General features: G+C 45.5%; 1 protein-coding gene across 1 annotated transcript in view; it reads right to left on the reverse strand.

Moving 5' to 3' along the window:
• atp2b4 (ATPase plasma membrane Ca2+ transporting 4) overlaps positions 1-21,167 on the reverse strand; it is a 52,219-nt gene extending 31,052 nt beyond the window's left edge. Inside the window, exons 1-4 of the mRNA XM_056606831.1 lie at positions 20,445-21,167; positions 6,155-6,586; positions 2,030-2,227; positions 1,496-1,753 (exon numbers count right to left, since the gene is read on the reverse strand). Of these exons, the coding sequence (XP_056462806.1) occupies positions 1,496-1,753; positions 2,030-2,227; positions 6,155-6,350 (652 nt within the window). The 5' untranslated portion in view covers positions 6,351-6,586; positions 20,445-21,167. The remainder of the gene's footprint in view (positions 1-1,495; positions 1,754-2,029; positions 2,228-6,154; positions 6,587-20,444) is intronic.
• Between the last annotated feature and the right edge of the window lie 782 nt (positions 21,168-21,949).

Raw genomic sequence — 21,949 nt, forward strand, 5'->3', positions numbered from 1 at the left:
TCAAAACGTCATTTTCTAGAAAGAATGATGAATTGATTTATTTTTCACTAGATACAATAACTAAATGTGCTCCCAATCTGTGCGCTTTGAAGTAGAACAGCTAGTATAAATGCATATGTACACCTATCTGCATTGCTTTCTGACTCACTACCCCTACATGGTTTATTATTATTTATAATGACCAGGTTCCAGAGACCCGCTCAGCACCAGACTACAACATCTGATTTTGATTGGCTTCGTGACTTGTGTTATTACTTTAATTATATACCAGTAGCTGCTATTCTGATCCTAATGTCAGCCCGTCTGGCCCCTACTGAGCTGAGAAGGAGGAGATCGCCTTGCCACCGCGCTGATGCCACTTATGCTCCTTTTCCACCGACAGTACCAGCTCAACTCACCCGACCCACCCACCTTTTTTTGCGTTTCCATCGCCAAAATGTGGTACCTGGTACTTTTTTAGTCTCACCTCCGTTGAGGTTCCAGGAGAGCTGATGCTGTACTTTGGTGTATCGTAAACAGGCTGCTGGCCACTGATTGGTCAGAGAGTGACGACAACGGACGAGTGTGACGTCTGAGCCCGACCCCCGACACCAGGTGTTGTGCCGAAAATGAATTCCCCGTCGGAAATCGCAGCCCCTCTCCGCGTTATAGTAGTGTTTATATCATCACAAGATGAGCAACTTGTCACAGAAAGAGATGTTGCATTTTATAGGCAACCCAAAACGTGAGATATCCCATTCACAATAATGAACTACGAGGGCACTAAAATACGTAATAGTTTACACGTCTTACATGTATTCATGATGTGACCCTAGAAAGCACAGACGAAATAAATGAAAGCGCATTCACACAGCAAGACCGTGCAATGCATTAATTGGTGACCGGAATAAAGTAGCAATGTTAAAAAAGATTGTGTAAGAAAATTTAAAATCAACATTAAATGACCAACGTGATACAAATACAAAGAAAATAAATCTCGTTACGGGCGGAGCCATTTTTGTTGAGAGCGTCATCACTGAACTCGGTATACTCTTAGAATTCCGAGGGGGCCCGACCAAAAGTGGGCGCGCCTCCGAGAAATAACGCAAGAAAGCTGTGCCGCGCCAAGTCGTGGCAAGTTGAGCTGAGACTGTCGGTGAAATGGCGGCACTAGTCATTGGGTTCTCTATGGGATAAAGTGAAGTGGATTAATTTGTAAATAAAAGTTGTGAAGCACAAACCCTACTTTAATCCACCTTGGGTTGATACTGTTCTAGAATCTGTATCTGTTTTATTCCACTGCTGCCCTGTACTTCCCGCTGTAACATCCACATCCCATCTCAGATGCCCTAGCCCCTCAGTAGTGATCTGAACCTAACCTGCCGCACAGGGGTCTGTTTCAGGAGCGCAGGGAACTCCATCTAAATGTACCATAGGAATAAAGGAACAGCTCACTGAACATGGTCCTGTTGTTTCAAATGAGTCCCGGCTGGGTGGATGTTCTGGGAGGTCTCACCGTATTTGATCTGCGCGATGTCGCCTGTCACGATCTCCGACACAGGGATCTGGATGACCTGGCCCTTGCGGATGACCGTGAACTTCTGCTCCTGCTCGATGCGGCTCTGCAGCCCGCGGAACTGCTTCTCCTTGGACCAGTCGTTGAAGGCTGTGACCAGCACCACGATGGCCACCGAGAAGAGGATGGCGGCGCCCTCGATCCAGCCCGCCTGGGCTTCGCCTTCGTCCTCCACACCGGACGCTGCCTGACCACAACCTGAGGGGCACAGTGGGGGGGGATGGGGGGGCAGAGTCAAGACTGCTGTCCTCCACCGAGTCACACGCTCACCATTGGAGATGTGTGGATAAGAAGTGAACACAGCGACACACGAAAGACATCAGCCTGTTGTCCTTTTTTGTTTGATTTCAATTGCATTTCTATGTGCATGCCTCTTTTGCACACAATAACGATAGTCAATCACAAGGAGTGTTATTTAGGTCATAAACAATAGAAGATAATGCCTTCCTGATGAATGCGTTTCTTTGTGCTTACTTTCACTGTCCCCCCCTGGTGGATGGTAGAAGGATAAGCCCAGGGATATGATGGCAGCGATCTCCAGGATGATGAGGGTGACGTCTTGCAGAGCTTCCCACACCAGTGCCAGGAAACTCTTGGCCTTTTTGGGTGGGATGAAATTCTTCCCAAATGAAGCGTGCCGTTTTTCTAGATCAACAGGGTTGCCAGAAAGACCTGAAAGAGGGAGGAGACACAATTATGATCCTCTATTAATAATAATTAAGTGCAGTGTGCGTGCATGAGTGCGTAGGTCCATGCGTCACCTTATCCACTACTTACTTGACATCCCTATGCTTTGTGATGCTGCAACACACCTTCCATATATGTACAATATCATCGACATTACAGATTAAATGCATTCATATTTTTCATCTTTTAGGAAGTAAAAACAACACAAAAATGCTCAGATATGTGAATGCATTTAATCTGTAGAGCAGATAGAACGAAGATAAATGAGCCATTTCCTTACCGGGGCTAGCATGCTATCACGATTCTTTTTGAGTTTTGTGAATTAATGCATGAAATGCAACAGGCCAGTCTTACATAATTTATTCTACTAATATTTAGCCTAATTTACCCCCATGTAAATGTACAATGACGGATTTTACGCCGCTGTCAAACCAGCTGTTCATCAATTGTTAAAAATAGAGACTGTGTCAGTCCATAAGTGGCAGCTTCCATATATTACACTGTTACACTACGAAGGAGACGAGGGTGTGACTTTGAATCCATACAAAAGGCCAATCGCCTAACCCTTTATGCATGATTAAACTCAAGGAGAATGACAGAGGCTACGCAGGCTAATGCCACAGAGAGTGATGGGAGGCAGAGGACATGGGAGTAAGGGTGGCAGTAAAGATCAGTGACACGTCTTCCCCTGCCTCTTCCTAGATCCCTTCAAAGAGCAGTCTTCCACTCAGCAGGGACAGCTGTGGCCCCATGGCTTATGGTGTGTGTGAAGGACTGCTTAGGCAGGAATGCTCTTGTGTGTACGTCAGCCCATGTAGTTCGTAGCACAATGCTTTCTCTTCACAACACTGCTGTCTTCAATATGCTGACACGCAAACATCAGCTCTGATGCTCTGTGACTTCACTGGTTCACAAAAGAGTTCCACTGTGTCTCTTTGCCTCTGAACTCGCAAGACAAAAGAAAGGCCTATGAATTGAAGCATGTGTATGACTCATTTACAACAAATCAAGACGACTGGGTACTGTGCACAAAATATTGCCCCGCAGAATTACCCGAGCAACCCATTATTCCATTGCAATCATATGACACCATCTCATTTAGACAGTCCTACCAAAACAAAGGAAACTACAGGGGATTTTAATGGATGTGCAAAGTAATTCAATTGGCAAAATTGTTTGATCAGGGGCTAGGGACCTGGATTTCTGGTTATTGATTCCCGATAGAATCTCAAACTAAAATTATTCTATGAATACGGATCCAATCCAAGTTCCTCAAACAAGTTTTACTTCGCATTAATAACGAGCGGCCAGCACCTGCTGAAGAATCAGACCTGGCCCTTTATGTTGGTACCAATTACTGACCCATTTCCAAGCTGCCCTTCATCTCAGAAGTCTCTGGAACCTTTCCTTCCTCAACGGCTAGTGCTCACAGGTTTGGTATGAAACATTAATAACAGGTTTCAGGCTGACTGCATATTCAACAGAGACGAGACTGCTCTTCTCAAAGTATAAAACAGCATTGTGCGATGTTCAGTTTTAAAATAGGATTCTCTGTGTTGTTTGTGGCGAACGGCTCCGTGTGCTTTGTGTTGATAGAGATTCAGAAGTGAAAGCGACCAGTCACCGCACCACAGAGGGTCTCCAACACCTGGCTGGGGCTCTACTGTCGGAGTAGCCAGTATTTTTGATTTAGCATTTACCTTAATCTCTGATGACACATCCGCAACAGCATGATTTAGAACAGCACATTTGTTACAGATAGCACCTTTAACATAACACATTTGATGAATTTTCATTGTTCTAAATGCGGCTTCCCGTCTCTTTCTCTAACCAGAAACCATAATTTGAACTATACTGAAAATTGTATTGCGAATAGTTGATCAGGAATATCTCACAAGGCTCAAAATATAAAAAAGATAAATATTTTATCTTTTTACAATGTCTCCAAAACATTTCCTTTTGTTATTCCCACGTATGAAAGTAGCTGTTGAGCAGATCAAATACGCATGTCAGCACAAACAAAGGGCAAGGGCATGGAGTAAGCCTTCTTACATCAAGAGAGGGACGGATTTCCCCCACTAAGACAGAGAGCTAACCATAGCACCAGATACTGGGTGTCCCCGGCAGCCCGGTCACACGGGGCAGGGCGTTACCTGGCAAGATGCCATCTTGCTCCTAGCTATACAGCAAGTCATCTGCAGCTGAGCCAGGGCATGGCTCTGTGTGAAGGCCGCTCACACAGTTCTATGGTCCACTCCCGGTACAGTTCTACGCCCCCCCCCCCCCCCGTACGGTTCTACGGTCCATCCCACTTCCTCTCAGTATGGTCCAACTCCAGTACAGTTCTACGGTCAAACCCCAATATATTGGGTTGAATAACCTCAAAACCATGGCGGACCAATACCATATTACCATTATTCATGTGAGGTTGGCGTCATACGTTTGTTCCCAGAACTGGATTTGTGCTGACCTCTCGTGTACGGATGAAATAGGAAGTTACTGAATATGCCTGCAGTGGCCATTAACTCAAGTACTTTATCCAATTGCATCGTGCGAGTCAAGTTCATCATTAAGCATGATGATGGACAGTCCATTAGAGAGTGCTTAGAGCAGCCCGACTCCAGGGTAGAGACTAGCGTGAACACACCGTCCACACACTGTAGACAACACTCTCTCCCCCTCGCTACATATAGCTGGTAGATGCAACTTACATTTCCTTGTCTTAAAACCTTACAATAGGGTGTGGTGTTGAGGGTCAACAGATTAGTGGTCTAGTGGTTAGGATATCCGTCTGCCAGCCAACAGGTCCTGGTTCGAACCCTGATATCTAGTCGTTGAGTTGCTTTGGAATAAAATCATCCACTAAAGGACTAAATAGTATTTTGTCCTAGAGGAATTTGTTGCCTTTTATACTAAATTCAAAGGCTGTAAAAGCTATGATGCTTATTGCTAAGGCCAATATCTGTGTACTTTAGTCTACGGTAATTGAGGGTGGAGACCCAGTCTTAAAATATACTTTATTGTTCAAGCCTCAACAGCAGTAATGGAAGTATTATATTCTTATTCAGTAATTAACAATGAGTCATATTTTCACATGTATTTCTCCCTCTTAAACCTATCCATCCATCCCATCTCCCAAACACACAAATTTAGGGATGCGAATATTCCCTTTATTCATGGTCAGTGGGGAATAATCAGTGGGTGGGGTGACCAAAGATTATTCGTTGTGTGCCAACAATCACTCGTGCTCAATCTAGTATAAAAGCAGAGCACATTTCTTTTGTGGGATTGTGGGAAGGCTTGTTTGCCGGTGGGGGGTATCGTGTTGTAGGGGTGGGGCAAAGGTTTAACTTCTGTAAACTTTATGCAAATTAGCGCATATTGCAGCGCTGTGTGTGATGTGATTGGACGACCAACATTCAGTGAGTTCTGGTGGACTGTACAGACTTTCATTTTCTCTAACGAATAATCCAACACAAGACCCATCCCTGATATCTGATATCTATGTAGGTAGGTGATCCCAGAAATGAAAGAAGTTTTCATCCGTACATGTCTTCATCTGGAGCCCCATCCCCCTACTGGCAAACCGAAAAATACCCTTGTTTTTATTCATTAACCTTCGTAATTTCTACGATGGATGTTACGGCCGTCCTTTGAGTACTAAATGGAACAGAGCAATGATCTATGGCATCATCAGGGGACCCGCTGAAACTCATTTAGGAACCCTGAATGGATCTCTGGTGAGATGCACTTTGCGTAATTGGGGGGAGAGAGAGCGATAGCGTCAGCGAGAGAGAATTGTGACAGACAAAGGATTTGTTTAAGAGAAGGTTTATACCTGGGGTCTTAAATATGTAGTATTTGACCTAATCATGTGTACAAAAGTGTTTATGTGGGGGTGGTGCTCCTTACCTTCTATGGGCGAGGTTTTGAGCCGGCGGCAGATGCCCTGCACGTCTCCGTAGCCGTCCCTGATGCTGGCCACCGCCTCGGCGCTGCGCAGCTCCATCAGGTTCCTAAGGTCCATGGTGGTGATGCCGAAGTCCCCCTCCTGGCTGGGGTCCGCCACCGAGTTCCCCGGTGGGTGCTCTGCAGCGTTGTTCGCCATCTTCCCCTCTTCTGTCGTCTCCTTCAAGCGTCTGTGGGCCCTCGGCACGTGGTCTCACACCTGGTCCAGAGGCAGCAGCAGCTGGGGAACCCTTCTGTCAAGTCTGGTGGTTCCCAGGTAGGTCGGAGCGGCCTGAGGGGATCTCTGAGGTTAGATCTTTAACCTGATCTGCACCTCACAGTCAGCAGGTCTGGAGAGGAGGATGTAAACATGATCCGGTGGACTTCCCCTTCGCACTGCAGAGAGAAAGGAACAGAAAGAGGTTTGAGGGAGGCAGCTCATTGAAGAGGCATGAGGATGAAGCCATCAAATGGGAGTGGACGTCTCTTGGGGCAGCGAGCACGAGACGGGGAGAACCTTGTTTTAGTTTCATATTTGAAGCATTGATCTCATTTATTGCAATTAACAAGTGCCAGCCTCGAGCATACTTTTATAGAGCACTCATTGTTGTTACTTAAATGTAACACACAAATTGGACAGCATAGAATAGCTGTCTAAAAGAGGAGAAAACATCCATGGATCGATGCGTTTCCTCTAGACAAATTACACTTTTCACAGAAACCACATAATGTATTATTTAAAGTTTTCTCTTTCAGGAAAAGACACACTTGGGGAATAGAACCACAATGGCATTCATGGTTTTCTACAATTTGTTGAGGGTTTTAACCGATCCATTTTGGTTGAATGCATAACATCGCAATATGTTAAAGGGGACATATTTCTCTCCATCAACATAGCTGCATATCGTTTACACTACGATACAGATTGTTAAATAGTGTCAAATCGCTAGCGTTGGCCCGCTACCTATGCCAATGACTTGCACTGGTAGTGACCAAGTAATACCTCTAGGGCAGGGGTGCCCAACCAGTCGATCGCGGTCTACCAGTAGATCGCCGACAGATCCCAAGTCGATCGCGAGGGGTGAAAAAAAAAAAAAGTTTTTTTTTTTATTTTTTTTTTTAAATGAAATTAAATTTGCGCGGGACATATACGCGCGGTAGCGCATGTGCTGTTAACAGCAGTTGAAAGCCGTCAACAGTAGTTACACACTCCTAAACGTTGGCATGGCTGAGGGGAAACAAGCTAAGACCTACCATTTTCACCCTGAGTGGGAGGAAGATTATTGATTATCGTTGAGAAGGTGCCGTGCGCAGACGGAATGAAACCCCCACTGAAGTCCGTAGGTTCACGATACAACCCCCCCCCCCCCCCCCCCCCCCCCCCCCCCCCCCCCCCCCCCCCCCCCCTGGCTTGAAGGTAGGTTTGCTGGTAGATCTCGGGAGGTTGGCTACTTGAAAAGTAGATCTTGGGTCAAAAAAGGTTGGGCACCCCTGCTCTAGGGATTGATGAATCTCCGACACAAACACATACACAAAGTATGAAAACCAACACCAACAAACAATACATAATTAGAAAAAGTTATTCCTCTTCCAGATTACAATGTTTTTTGTGCAAAGATGTAAAAGGTAGTAAAACTGTAGGACATACAAAACATTTGAAATGAGCCCTGCCTGATGTTCAACTCATGTGACAGCAGCTCACAAGCAAGTGTTAAACTGTGAGCAAAAGTAACATAGGCTTAAAAACACTCTCTTGCTCTCACTCTCTCTCCCACTCACACCCATAGACACACCTTCATGTGCTGTTGTTTGACTCGGACTCAAATTAACACCACATCTATTCTGAGAGTTCACTGATCTCTTTTTCTACCTGTGATAACCACGAGCCGGGTTAGAAGGCCTTTAAAGAATAGCATAACCTTCTCTTCAGTCAAGTCTTCTTCTAATAAGTATTCAGTAAAGAAATATTTAGCTTTCTTACCACATTATACTTCATATAAAAAATAAATACAGACAAAGCTCAAAGTCAAGAATATAAGCCCATTAAAGCTGCAATTATTTTACTCTGTAAACATCAATGGTACAGTTTACTTGATTTATGTTCTGTCGAACGATCGTTTCAGCACCATTTTCAATTTTACAACACTAAATAAACACTGAAATGGCTTACAAGACAGCGTCTTGTTGTGTCAACAGTCATGAGTGACAAGGGTTGTGAACATTGTCATGCCTCTCCCACGCAGCACAATGCACCTGTTGTCTACTTGTAGTTCTGGAGGCAGCGGCTGATAAGCCTGCTGCTGACGCGCTGTGGCCCGCTACCCTGCCCACCTTCTATCAAACAGCCCTAGGACCTTTCACACACAGCTCCCGGTAAACCACTGGGAGACCATCGCAGGCACCGCTAGTGATTTACACTTTTCACACATGCAGTTCAGGAACTTGCGCCCGCTCACACAAGTCTGAAGACACCCATTGCAGGAGAGACCAAGTAAATGCTCAATACACTATGGATGAGGAGGGCATGTCTGCAGTGCAAGGTGGAGCAAGAATCTCCACCCCAAAGAAGTCAAGTGAATGGCCTCATCGTCAGACTTCGGGGCTACAGTTGCAATTCAAACTAGCCTAACACCTTTCAATTACAGAAAGGAAGGGAGTATCTCTTAGTCCAAGGAGAATTCATACAAATGGCTTTTCAATTGACTCGTAATAATATAAACAAGGTATATAAAATGTGTATAGCACTCTTTAATATGGTTACGATTAATAATTCCAAGTCAACCTGCCTCTGGCGGCAGGGGGAGCGCCCTCCTTCACAGCAGTGAGGCAGTGGTCCGGAGACGGTACTACCGGAACCTCGATACACCAGTGGTCCGGAGACGGTACTACCGGAACCTCGATACACCAGTGGTCCGGAGACGGTGCTACCGGAACCTCGATACACCAGTGGTCCGGAGACGGTGCTACCGGAACCTCGATACACCAGTGGTCCGGAGACGGTACTACCGGAACCTCGATACACCAGTGGTCCGGAGACGGTACTACCGGAACCTCGATACACCAGTGGTCCGGAGACGGTACTACCGGAACCTCGATACACCAGTGGTCCGGAGACGGTGCTACCGGAACCTCGATACACCAGTGGTCCGGAGACGGTGCTACCGGAACCTCGATACACCAGTGGTCCGGAGACGGTACTACCGGAACCTCGATACACCAGTGGTCCGGAGACGGTACAACTGGAACCTCGATACACCAGTGGTCCGGAGACGGTACAACTGGAACCTCGATACACCAGTGGTCCGGAGACGGTACAACTGGAACCTCGATACACCAGTGGTCCGGAGACGGTACAACCGGAACCTCGATACACCAGTGGTCGGGAGACGGTACAACTGGAACCTCGATACACCAGTGGTCCGGAGACGGTACAACTGGAACCTCGATACACCAGTGGAGACGGTGCTCCAGGAACCTCGATACACCAGTTGTTCGGAGACGGTACCACTGGAACCTCGATACACCAGTGGAGACGGTACTACCGGAACCTCTAAACACCAATATATGCATCCACTGGGAAAAAGAGTCGCTTCAAAGACCATGAAAAAGTGAAGCATGTATTGGTTGAGCATTTGATTGTGTCTGAGGGGGAACTAGGGTGTGGGTGTGTTCTCAGTCAGGTGAATTGATGGACTCCAGATTAAAGGAGGAGCCATCTCACTGACGGGATGTTGCACATGTCCCCAACATTTCTGTATCAAACTCCATCTAAAGGGGGCCGGTATTGTGGTCTCTGTGTAGGCCTTTCCCATGTAGACCCTCAAATACCAGACAGAAAGAGGTACGGTAATGGAATTCAACACAGAACCCGTTGGACCAAAAGGGTATTGGAATTTGGAAACTGGTCTTTGATGGACAATCTGTCGGACTGGAAACAAAATCAGGCTGAGGGTGATGTTGCATGAAGTTGGTGTGGCCAGTCACTGAGGGCAGCTTAATACTACTTGATTGCATCATCTATGTTGTAGGTTTCTCACCAAGAAACCAATAATATTAAAATCTGTAATCATGTGTTCTTCTCAAGATCTTTTCATGCATCACCATATAATGTATTTGCATCTTCTCCTCACATAATGTTCAGTTCTTCTTTCTTCTCCTTTCCATAATCCATGGAACCATTTGGTCCACTTAAAATTGTGTTTACTCAAAGCACCTATCCTTAACTGCGGTGCATTGGCTGTGCAGTGCATTAAACATAGCAACGCTCAACTGATGAGTACTTCTATACCGAATCAATCTGATTGCATCATTCAGTCTTTGACATTTTGAAATTGGAAAATGTTAATTAATGGAACATTCTAATGAATCATTTAATTTGATGCCCAATTTTAAAAAAAGAGGTCTTCTGTGTACAAAATGGATTTAGAGGAATGAGAAAAAGGAATTATTTTCACACACAGACACACACGTTGAATTAATAATATTTAAACATTCACTAAAATGTAGCATGCAGTTTATCATTATTTGATGAATTGTATGAAATCGCATGATTCTTGCAATGCCTGGGTTGTATCTTCATGGTTGATTTCACTGTTGGTCCCATTTGGAGCGCAATACATCTAATGTAATGCACCTAAAAGACGACAGACGTCATGAGGAATTGATGTAGGTTTGGGGCAGAGAAGAGAGCTCACATAAGCATGGTGGTTAAGTATCAGGGAGTGAAGTCATGATGTCTCCGTCACCACTACCCACTAGGTCTGCCCTCTTATCGTTTCCTCTATGTTCTTTCCTGTCCCACTCTCCACCTCCCTGCCTCTGCAGACACACCTGCCTTGCATACCAAATCAGAACACTGCGCCGTCCTCACCCAGTAAAGCCTGCTCTGTACACACACACACACACACACACACACACACACACACACACACACACACACACACACACACACACACACACACACACACACACACACACACACACACACACACACACACACACACACACACACACACACACACACACACACCACCCTCAGAGGGAGGGTAAGCAGTGTTGCACAGTGTTAGCGATCGCGTACTTCCTGTTACGGCTGCCGAACATGTTGCCTCTGAACACATTCAAACAACATTTGCAAAACTTGTCTATTGTAAACAGTGTTTATGTCAATAGTTTAGAGAGCCACGTTGACACTGAATGGATGTTTACATGTCTAAACACAGATATGGGGAGTAAGCTAAAGAGATAAGTACAACTCCACGTTCATTGCCACACTACAAGAGGTTTCCACTTGTGTGCACAGCCGTCACAAACACGTGGAGTTTCTCTCATGAAAGGACCGATGCACAAAGTTTCCTACCACACCATTCCCTCTTATTCCATACAGCTCCTTCAGCCAGTTCCAATCCATCCTTCATGAGGACTTCACTCTACTTGTCTGTGTACCTGTGTGTGCCTAGAGGAGAGGGGGAAGGGGGGGTACGGGTGGAATGCAGACAGGACCACACCCGTATCTGCAGTCATGTGACCCGAGGGGAAAGGGAAGTCCACGTCACTGCTGAACCCAGACGCAGACGAAAACGGAGAGAGGACTATATGGACACAGATTGAGCAGAATTAAATCAAGGGACGAGGCAAATACATTGTGAACCGAATTAGACTTGGAAAAGGGGAAAAAGGAAGGGAAAGAGAAAAAAGAAATGGCAGAAATGCCAGGACGGTTCTTGAAATAGAAAGAAAAAGCAAACATGTGACACATTTATACGCGGTGTTACTCACAATATCATTGTACGCCGAAAATAATACATGAACCACCCCTTAGGCGATTGAAGTACTCAAAGCCAATGTGTAAACAATAACAATTACCAACATTAGGCCATGTTTTATCATTAACTTACACTTCCTTAACTTAACCTCCTCAGAGTCATCCAGAAGACAAACGCCATTAACAAGGATGATCAAATGGTTTGTAGGTTAGATAGTTAGATGAACATTCTACTTTCCTTTGCTATTAACTTATTGATCAGATACTCCTCTATGGAGATGGAAGTGGCCCAAGCCAAGCCTATATTCTCATTGGTAGAAGCATTGCCAATGGTGTGCTACTACATAGGACTTCAGTTAATTTTCCTACCGATCGGTTCACCCAAATCCTACAGTCATTATCGTTTCTGTCTGTCATCTTTTTTTATTTTTACAAAAAAAAACACCCAAATAATTTGCACTACTGTTGTTTTAACATCTATAGTTAGGTAGACTCATACAATTCTTGAAATGACCTTTGTGATCACTGAGAATAATGGATATCCACAAGAGGGTACAATAGAAAGCAGAACTTCTGTACCAAACGTTTGAAAACCATGAGAAAAACAAGGAACCAGCCCTGCTTGGGAGAATGTGAAGTATTAAGTCTACTCAGATCATCTGTTGGCCCATTAGTGTGCATTTCATGTTAGGAACCTTTTCTGTTGGATTCATTTTGAATAACCTTCCGCTATACCACAGAGTGAACTAGAGAAGGTTATTATACCCTCCATGTGCTTGCGGGGGCTGTAGACCACAAAGGCTAAAGGAACTGTTGAGTGTGACCCTGGAGATGAAATAACTACAAATTCAATTGTATATCATTGTTAAAGATCTACCTCTCCATCATGTGGATGATGACAAAATCTGCTCCACGAAAACGCTTTCAAACCAGATCCATGTTGTTTGATGAGTATGGGCCGTTTCTAGAACCTTTCATAATGAAACATGGGCCCAACACCTCAGTGGGAATCCTGCCTTTACAGAAGGAAGATTAACTTCTGTAATAATACAAGTACATCCACATGTTTAAACTATCTCATTTGATTTATTTCATAGGCTCCTTGCAAGTGAACAGGACAAAATGAGTAGTTTCCAATCAAAACCGGGTCATTAAATATTGATGCGTCATTTTGTGCTTGTATTCAATGGCGTGTAACTGGATAATGAGCCAAATATTCAAACAGTGCTGAAATATGTCATTAACAGTTTTGGAATCTCCAATGGGATGCCAGATTGTATTTTGTGTGAAACATGTCTATTTATTTATTCACCAATTTGAAAGACATTTATTTTGAAGTGCTTCCAAACATCTGCACATTTAAGGGCTGCATCACCTAACAAGCCCTCTTACCCTCCGAGGGACGACCCAGGTAGTGTGCCCTGGAGGGACGGCCTAGCCCTGAGGACCCATGGTACTGTGCCCTGAGGCCCCAGGTTACTGAGGAACCACGGTACTGTGCTCTGAGGCCCCAGGGTACAGTGCCCTGAGGAACCACGGTACTGTGCCCCGAGGCCCCAGGGTACTGTGCTCTGAGGCCCCAGGGTACTGTGCCCCGAGGCCCCAGGGTACTGTGCTCTGAGGCCCCAGGGTACTGTGCCCCGAGGCCCCAGGGTACTGTGCCCCGAGGCCCCAGGGTACTGTGTCCCGAGGCCCCAGGGTACTGTGCTCTGAGGCCCCATGGTACTGTGCCCCGAGGCCCCAGGGTACTGTGCCCCGAGGCCCCAGGGTACTGTGTCCCGAGGCCCCAGGGTACTGTGCCCTGAGGCTTCAGGTTACTGAGGAACCATGGTACTATGCTCTGAGGCCCCAGGGTACTGTGCCCTGAGGCCCCAGGTTAGTATAAGTTAACCTGTTCCCATCAGAGCCCATGTACACTGAGGAACTGATATGGTTGGATTGAAAATTGTATGTTTTAAGGCCAAATGATAATCCTGTAAAGAGAACTTTCTTGTGCTGTAAATGGAGAAAGAAACAATCAATGAAACCTCGACCACGGGCCAACATAAGGCTATTTAAGGCCTTCCATTTGCAATCTGATTCATCTTGCCGACAGAGCTTAAGGCAGCGGTACATGATCCTTACGACACTGTGCTAATAGAACCAGTGTAAACAAGCGGCAGGCCCAGCTCCACGGCAGAATGCAATTCACACCAGAAGTTGGTACGATGTGAAGGCACGTTTTAGGTAATGCTGTCAACCGATTCCTGAGAAATCATAACCTTTAGGCCTTATTGAAATTAGTGTTAGCCAACCGGCTAAAGGGGTAGCTTAGCTTCCTCTCACTGTCAAAACAAAGAGCAGGGGGCTGCAGGATCCAGGAAACGAGAAGAAGCAGGTTAAGGGTTGCGTAGTCAAATATTTAAAAGATGATTGTTCAAAAATTTGTGTTAACAATGGCACTGAAACTAAAATATGTCTTCCAACACTGCTTAGATCATGTCTGGGATGATCATGACGCCATGGTCACATTGTGTTGAACGCACGCATCTCTTAACAGCATTGCACTGAAACACTTAAAGGCACCCAGTGCAACTTTCGAGGCTTAAAAATAAACATTCAATTTCTAGTCTTTTTTACACGTAGTAAGTTTCATTAACTCCATACCATTACATACCGACATTCAAGCAGCAAAGATGAGACGTCGTTGTGTGGTGAGAAAATCGATAACAACAACAATGCCGCCATTTTCTTTATTTTTTGTAACCTACAATAAATAAAGCAGGCTTCCAGTCAATGGAAAAATGGCTTCTCCCCACCGGCGATTGTTGTTGTTTACGATTTTCTATCAGTTCTCACCACACAGTGACGTCTCATCTTTGCTCCTTGAATGTCGATATGTAATGGTATGGAGTTATTGAAACTTACTACGTGTAAAAAAGACTAGAAATTGAATGTTTATTTTTCATTGAATGTTTACATAAAGTTGCACTGGGTGCCTTTAATGAATGATGTGTTTTCATGGAATCACATCGACCATCTTGACTTCTTAATCTTGATTAAATTAAAATGACACTTATTACCAAATAGCATTTCAACGAATGAGCATGCCAGAGTGTGAATGGATGCACTGTGAAGGGTTGTACCCTTAGAATAGAGAATGCTTGTTTCCATGCAAACACAGTAATGGCTCCATGCATCTTGCCTCATCACATTGTCCAAACTGCAGCGCCACACCTAGTTTCTCATTCCATTGACCATACTCAGAGTCTCTCATGACACATGGTATGGAGCATGAATCTCTGAACAGCAGGCTGCCTGGCTGTGCTACCAACCCTCAATGTGGACGGACGTGTTCCTATTCTACGTGTACTCTATAGAATAATAGCACAAAGAAAAAGGCATTGCTTGTGCGTTTATAAAGAGTCCGATGCAAAGTAATCAAATTTACTGGTGACCAAAGTGTATGGTGGCGACCGTGGGCATTGTCGCCGTGTTCAAGGTGCTGCAACAGATCCTGGTGAGGGTTAGGTAGGACAATCGCAAGTTGGACCTCTGGCGCCCTCCTAGGTCCTTTGCGGCAGAGACATTGTGTGGGGTTTGTTGATCGCTATGGGTGGGTTAGCGTTGCTGTGACTGAGTTGTTGTTCCCGACACCAAGACGTTTATGTTGGTGAGTTATTTTGAGTGTGTTTTGGTGTGTCATGTGTGCGTGTTCAATGAAGGCAACTCTCGTAGTCGTGCGGTTTAAGGGGCTTGAGAGTTGCATAACCGCTGAACCTGGGCTCCCGTCTCGTCCTTCCCGCGCTGCTCGCCACAGTATCTCAGATGCCTGAGACAAAATCATTTCTATCAAGGATGAAAACAATGACTGGTGTGCGCCTGCGTTTCCCATCTTGGCAGAAGCAGGCCCACATCCTGTATCGAGCTTACAGTGAAATCAGGATTGAATAGGTTAGGAGGCTATTTATAATACTTGATGGTAGCAGGATGGCCTAACAGAGAGGACATATCAATGTGTATTCTTCTTTAGAAATCAAAAGCATGCCATACAGAATAACATAAAAGAACTAAAATAAACGAATGGACTAATAATAATACAACTAAATCATAATAAGAACCGTGTAAGGCCCTTCGTTACATGGTGAGTGTAAAGGGGATATGACCCCTTTACACTCACCATCACCATGTAAGGCCCTTTGAAGGCATTAGATGGTGATTATGAGTGTGTAGGGGACGGGTTGTCCCCTTCACAGTTCACACTCACTATGTGGAGGGGATACGACCCCTCTTCCACTGCCAGTGAGTATAGGACCCTCACATCCCACTGGCCCCAAGACCAGGGGAGGAGGATAGAATCACATTAGAGAGAGGGATGATAAGGGGGTACAAGATGTCGTCCAAGAGCAAGGTTGGGGATCGAGCCGGGACACAATGCCACCACTGATCTAGCAATGAGATGAGATGAATAGTGGGAGCCCCTTATTGGTGAATCTTTATCGAGCGTGATCACTGGTTTGCCCTATAGCACATTCCCAATCATGGGAGTATTCAGTATTCTACATGTGAACGTAGGGCTGCTCGACTATGGAACAAATATTAGTTTTGTGCTTGTTTGACGCTAAAATTGAAATCGAAATTCGATTAATCTCCCAGCCCTATGTGATCGTCTAACCAATGACCAGTTATTTTTGTATCAAGTCTCCAGATGGTTAACAAACATTTCATTACCATCCCATACCATGTGTCTGTTATTGGTAAACCAAGATAGCTCCAACCTCATCATTAATGTGATAGTCAATAGTTATTTACCTGTACTGCACCAAAACACCCATGGAAAAAAAGCTTAGAAAACCTTGGGATTTTCCAGTTCACAACAAGGAAATTTTATATGTAATCTAACAAGATAAAAGTGGAAGCGCAGTATTCAGCCGTTAGGTTTTAAGCCATGCCTGATTTTATAAGTGATCGCATATGGTAATAGCCTTTTCAGCTCCAATGTTAATCTTCTTATATTTGATCACAGTGTTCTCTCTCCACCTCTGTCCAACCATGTGTCATTTAGGGACATAGCTCAGTGGAGATGTTGATGAAAAAGAAACACAAAGGATGAGCAAAGCAGAGCCCTGTGACCCTGTAGCCATGAGGAAAAGCCAACAACTGCTTGAAAATATCCATCCCTACTCAATAAATATCCTCACACGAGTTCCATATTCCTCTGTGTAAAACAACATGGGCTAAACGACTCAATAGATTTGCCTTTGTTAAAATAAATAAGATAAAGTGACACATGCCATATAGATAGGCCCCTTGAGAACTTACTATGAATATTAGTACAAATCAATAATATTTCTACTAATCAATTCATCCACAAGACATTTTAGCAGTAATTGACACTTTTTGCAGACTATAAGAAAAACCCCATAGATGCTTCATGATGTCTAGTATGCAGACAGAGCATGTGTTCTGATACCAGCATTCCTCTTCCAGGAGAGGCCCGAACAGAAAACATTGTGCTCTGCATCACATGAGTCCACAGATGACCTGCATGTGCTCCTCCCCTTCAGCCATTTAGTCATGGCTTGGCATCATTCATCAGCTGCCTACGAGTCGCCCAAACGTGGATGTGGTGATACATTTCTTCAAGGCAGTCTTGCCTCCCATCTATGGTGTGGATGCGTGGCCCTTTCAGGTACTGGTGCGTGATTCTGCGTCTTTGTACTACATCCTTGTTAAGGCCCGACAAGCAGCCAGGCACCTGATCTGAGGTTCATGGTTAATGTCCAACTGCTCAGTGTTGAAACACAGAGCTCTGGGAGACCAACGTGCAACATGCATCACTGGGTCAGAGGGGGATGAAGTGGGTGAATCTCTGCAGATGTGCATGCATGCTCTGCAGAGTAGCAGTGGGAACATCGGAACATGTTAAGGAGAGACTGTGCATACTGTGGTTAAGGGAACATCAGTACATAGTACATGCTAAGGAGAGACCGTGCATACAGTGGATATGGCAACATCAGTACATAGTGCACGTTAAGGTGAGACCGTGCATACTGTGGGTATGGGAACAGTAGTACATGTTAAGGAGAGACCGTGCATACTGTGGCTATGGGAACATCAGTACATAGTACATGTTAAGGAGAGACCATTACAATGATTGGAAAAGGGGAAGAACGATTCCTAAAACTACAAAAAATAGGCTACTAAACTGTATTTTTAAATTATATATAGGACCTGCATGAGTCATGAATCCAACCTAATTCAACCTTTACTGTCCCTGATGTTGACTATGACGTGACAGACCATTCATCTCATGTTGGCCGAAAGTGAATCAGCTATTAGTGAGGATACAACTATTAGAAGGGTACTTTAGGGAAACCGTTTCTAGATGAAAATAATATAACATCAGTTTCATTCAAATGAGGGAAATCAGCAAAGCCTTTCCTAACTACAGAACTGCTCCTCCTGGTCCCCAGTGACGTCCCAGTGGGGGGCCCCCAGGAGCCACGCTTCAAGGGCACACATGTTGGTGATAGACGATACTTTGTGTTATGAAAGGAACATGACTATACAGGTACATAATCTTAAACGATATATATTATACCCACCCAAGGTAGAGGGTAAGCGTCTTACAGGTTCATGAGACAGGGATGAAGACGTATGCTGCTCCCTCGGGGGGAGGGTAGAGCAGGCATATTATTCGTGACAATGAATCAAACAATCTACCACAACAAATAGCACCACACCGTGCTCCAGTCCTGTTAGAACTATGGACGTTTTTTTAATAACTACCGCCACGTTCTCTGAATATGCATTCCTCTCAGAAGAGAGGGAAAGATGGCGCGGTTCTAACGTCTCGCTAAATGGAGAAATCATCCTCCATTATCAACCAACCCGGTCTGCTCTCCGCAGCGGGAGAGGATGAATAACGCACCGCGTGTTGCGCACCAAGAGTCACCTCACACGAGAGCCGGAGGGGCGCCCCAGTGACAGAGGGTAGAGCGCGTAACAAAACGGCACATTCATGATCGCAGCGACTCGGGTTCAATTCCTGCCCGTGGTCCTCTACTGCATATTCTCCCCTCTCTCTCCCGTACATTCCTGTCTTTCTCACGCTATCATAAAGCATACAAATGCAAAAATGAATATATATATATATATATATAAAAAAAAACGGGAACTCTGTGACGCGGTACAACCGGGTTGGGGGAATCCAACCCGAGTCATAACATTATTTTGGCTTAAAAAGGCGCTTAGAAAAAATTAGTCACGTTACATATCTAGAAAAATGGTGTTCAGATGAAAGACAAAATATGACAAGCCACAATATAACCTCTTTGGAGGTCACGGGGGACAAACAGAGGCAGAGTGCGGGATCTCCCTTTTTACCAGAGGACACACCCAAAACCACAGGGGGGCGGGGCCTGGTCCTGGGGCATGACGTCAGGAGGAACCAGCAGGCCACGGAGAAGCTTTTAGGACATTAAAACAAGACCGGTTCTGTCTGCGTCCGCCTTTTTACTCGTCAACAAGTTGCTTTGTGAGTCTAATTAGAGTCTAGGTGGGAAAATAGTCGGAGTCTAATGAGAGTCAACTGAGTCTAATGAGAGTCTACTGAGTGCCTATGTGGGAGTAGTGAGAGCCTATAGTGGGAGTGGGACTCTAGTGAGACTCTAGTGAGCATTGTGAGACTCTTGTGAGTCTAGTAACTCTAGTGAGAGCCTAGTGAGACTGCATAGCGGGTGCATAGTGAGACTCTAGTGGGAGCCTAGAGTCTAGTGAGAGTCTAGTCAGCCTAGTTAGAGTCATAAGTGTCTATTGAGAGTCTAGGGAGACTCTAGAGAGAGTCTACTGAGAGAGCCTGGTTGGACTCTAGTGAGAGAGTCTAATGAGCCTAATGAGTGACTAGTGAGCCTAGTCAGTCTAGTGAGCCTAATGAGTGTCTTGTGAGCGCCTGGCGTCCATAAGGATAGGCGGTCTGAAAAAAGCAGACCTGCTCCTGGGTCCATGGGTTGACCCGCACAAGAAGGCTGAGCCCGCCGATCTGGAAACACCAGTCCGGGCAGAGGCATGATCACACCTCGGCGTTTTTCAGACGGAAAGTACTGCTTCCTATTCAGACATGATTGTGTCTCTGATCAGATGTTTACTTAAGTAGCCTATTCAGGAACTGCGGGGACATGTAACCTCTGCGGTCCCCCACCACGGTATCGCTTTACCCCCCACTGCGCTGCGGGACCGGGTCCTCAGGCCCCACCTGAGGAGGGGACCCAACGTTTTTTATTTTACGCACGGGTAGGCTACCATGAAGGACGTTTAGAAAACTCATGCGAGACGAGTGCGATCGCGAACCATACGTGTTGGTTTGGACTGGTTCCCGGTTCATAAGAATAATACGTTAAACGGTGCTCTTTCAGATACCAGAGCCCCATTTCACACCTGTGGAAAAAAGGTACCTCTGTCCCCAGTCGTTACCCGGTAGGGTGGACTATGACGGAGAAGGATCCTTACCCAGATGCTCCACGGCAGGACTCCAGAGTCCGTCGATGAGACCCTCGTTTAAAATCCACTCCCGTGTGTACGTGTGTCAAAGCCCTCCTCTGCTTTGATCACAGCGAAATGACATTCAATCCAGACCTTTATCGGCCTACTACACCTCGAGGGTTGAGGGTTCAGCGTTCAGAGAGGATCCACAAGCGGTCTGTCTTAAGGCGAAGGGCGAGGAAATGGAGCAGGATCAGGGAAGTTTGGGTTTGGGTTGGGGGGTGGGGGGGAATGCTGGTTTCCACCGGGACCCTGATGGCGTAAGGCTGCTCGACGAAAAGAACCACAACGTGGTCGCACTAGCGGAATATTCACAGGACAGAAGCGCTCTTCCTCCGCATGTGGTGCCGCTCAGACCCTGATGCAGCACCGCCTGGTCCCCTTGGTCTTCAGTAGTCTCTTCAGTAGTCTCTGTGTTTCCCGACACCAAACACCCAGAGATACAGTTCACAACAGGTCTGTAGTCGTCAATTTGCAACAGATGTGTCTGGAAAGTTTGAGGGTAGGCTATCATCCACACGGAGCCCAGCAGCCTACATCCGCACCGAGACGAGCAGGCGAGTGGACAGCGAGCCCGGGTCGGGACAAAAAAAAGAGTTGCGAGGTCTTCCGTGATTTCGGTGGTAGGAGATTGAAAAGAAGGAGGTGAGCTCAGCTCGATGCGCTGCAGGAGAGCACCGGAAAAGAGAGAGGGGAGGGGCCAAAGCAGGATTCCCTTCTCTAAACGGGCCCTTCAGAGCCGTCTGACTGTCTGACTGTGGGCATGGCCTCAATGGAAAGGGATGGGCTGCAAACCAAACTCCATATCCTGATCCAGGGCTAGGCCAGAGGACTCAAAGAAACCGAGCGGCAGAATGACCTATCCCAATCACACCTAATATTGTGTTTGGAGATACCATATGGAACTGAGAATGTAGTGTATGGCATTACATATATGCCATATATATAGTGTAGGCCTATATAATCTTACATATACATGATTTGTCAAAATATGTTGGCCACAAAGATTCTTCCTTATGGAGTCCTTTTGTAGTAGCCTACCTTTTACATTAGATGTAAATTCAGCCTCTTAACAGCCTGTTTTTACAGTTAATAATTACTTTCATATGGCAGTCTATGGCAATACAATGTTTTTCAGAAAAACAATGTATTTTAAAGTACAGAATTGCATATATGTTTCATGTTTCAAAAAAGCATAGGCCTACTCAACGCTATTGGTATGGAAGGATCAGTAGAATATCTCTGAGTATCCCAGAGTTGCTCACAGTTGATCAGTTTTCACGGGAATTTCTGTCCACTCTTTCTCATCCAATAAATATTGACTTTCTCTCTCATCAGACAGTGCTCTATTGACATTACATACAAGGCTATGGCTGTTATGGCAACACGGAATGGGAGAGGTGGACACAATGCAGAGACGCTCTTCCCAGACCCTACTGATGCTAGGATCCAAACATTCTCTTCAGCCCAAA

This window comes from Gadus chalcogrammus, chromosome 13, assembly GCF_026213295.1.
Source record: "Gadus chalcogrammus isolate NIFS_2021 chromosome 13, NIFS_Gcha_1.0, whole genome shotgun sequence".
NCBI lineage: Eukaryota > Metazoa > Chordata > Actinopteri > Gadiformes > Gadidae > Gadus > Gadus chalcogrammus.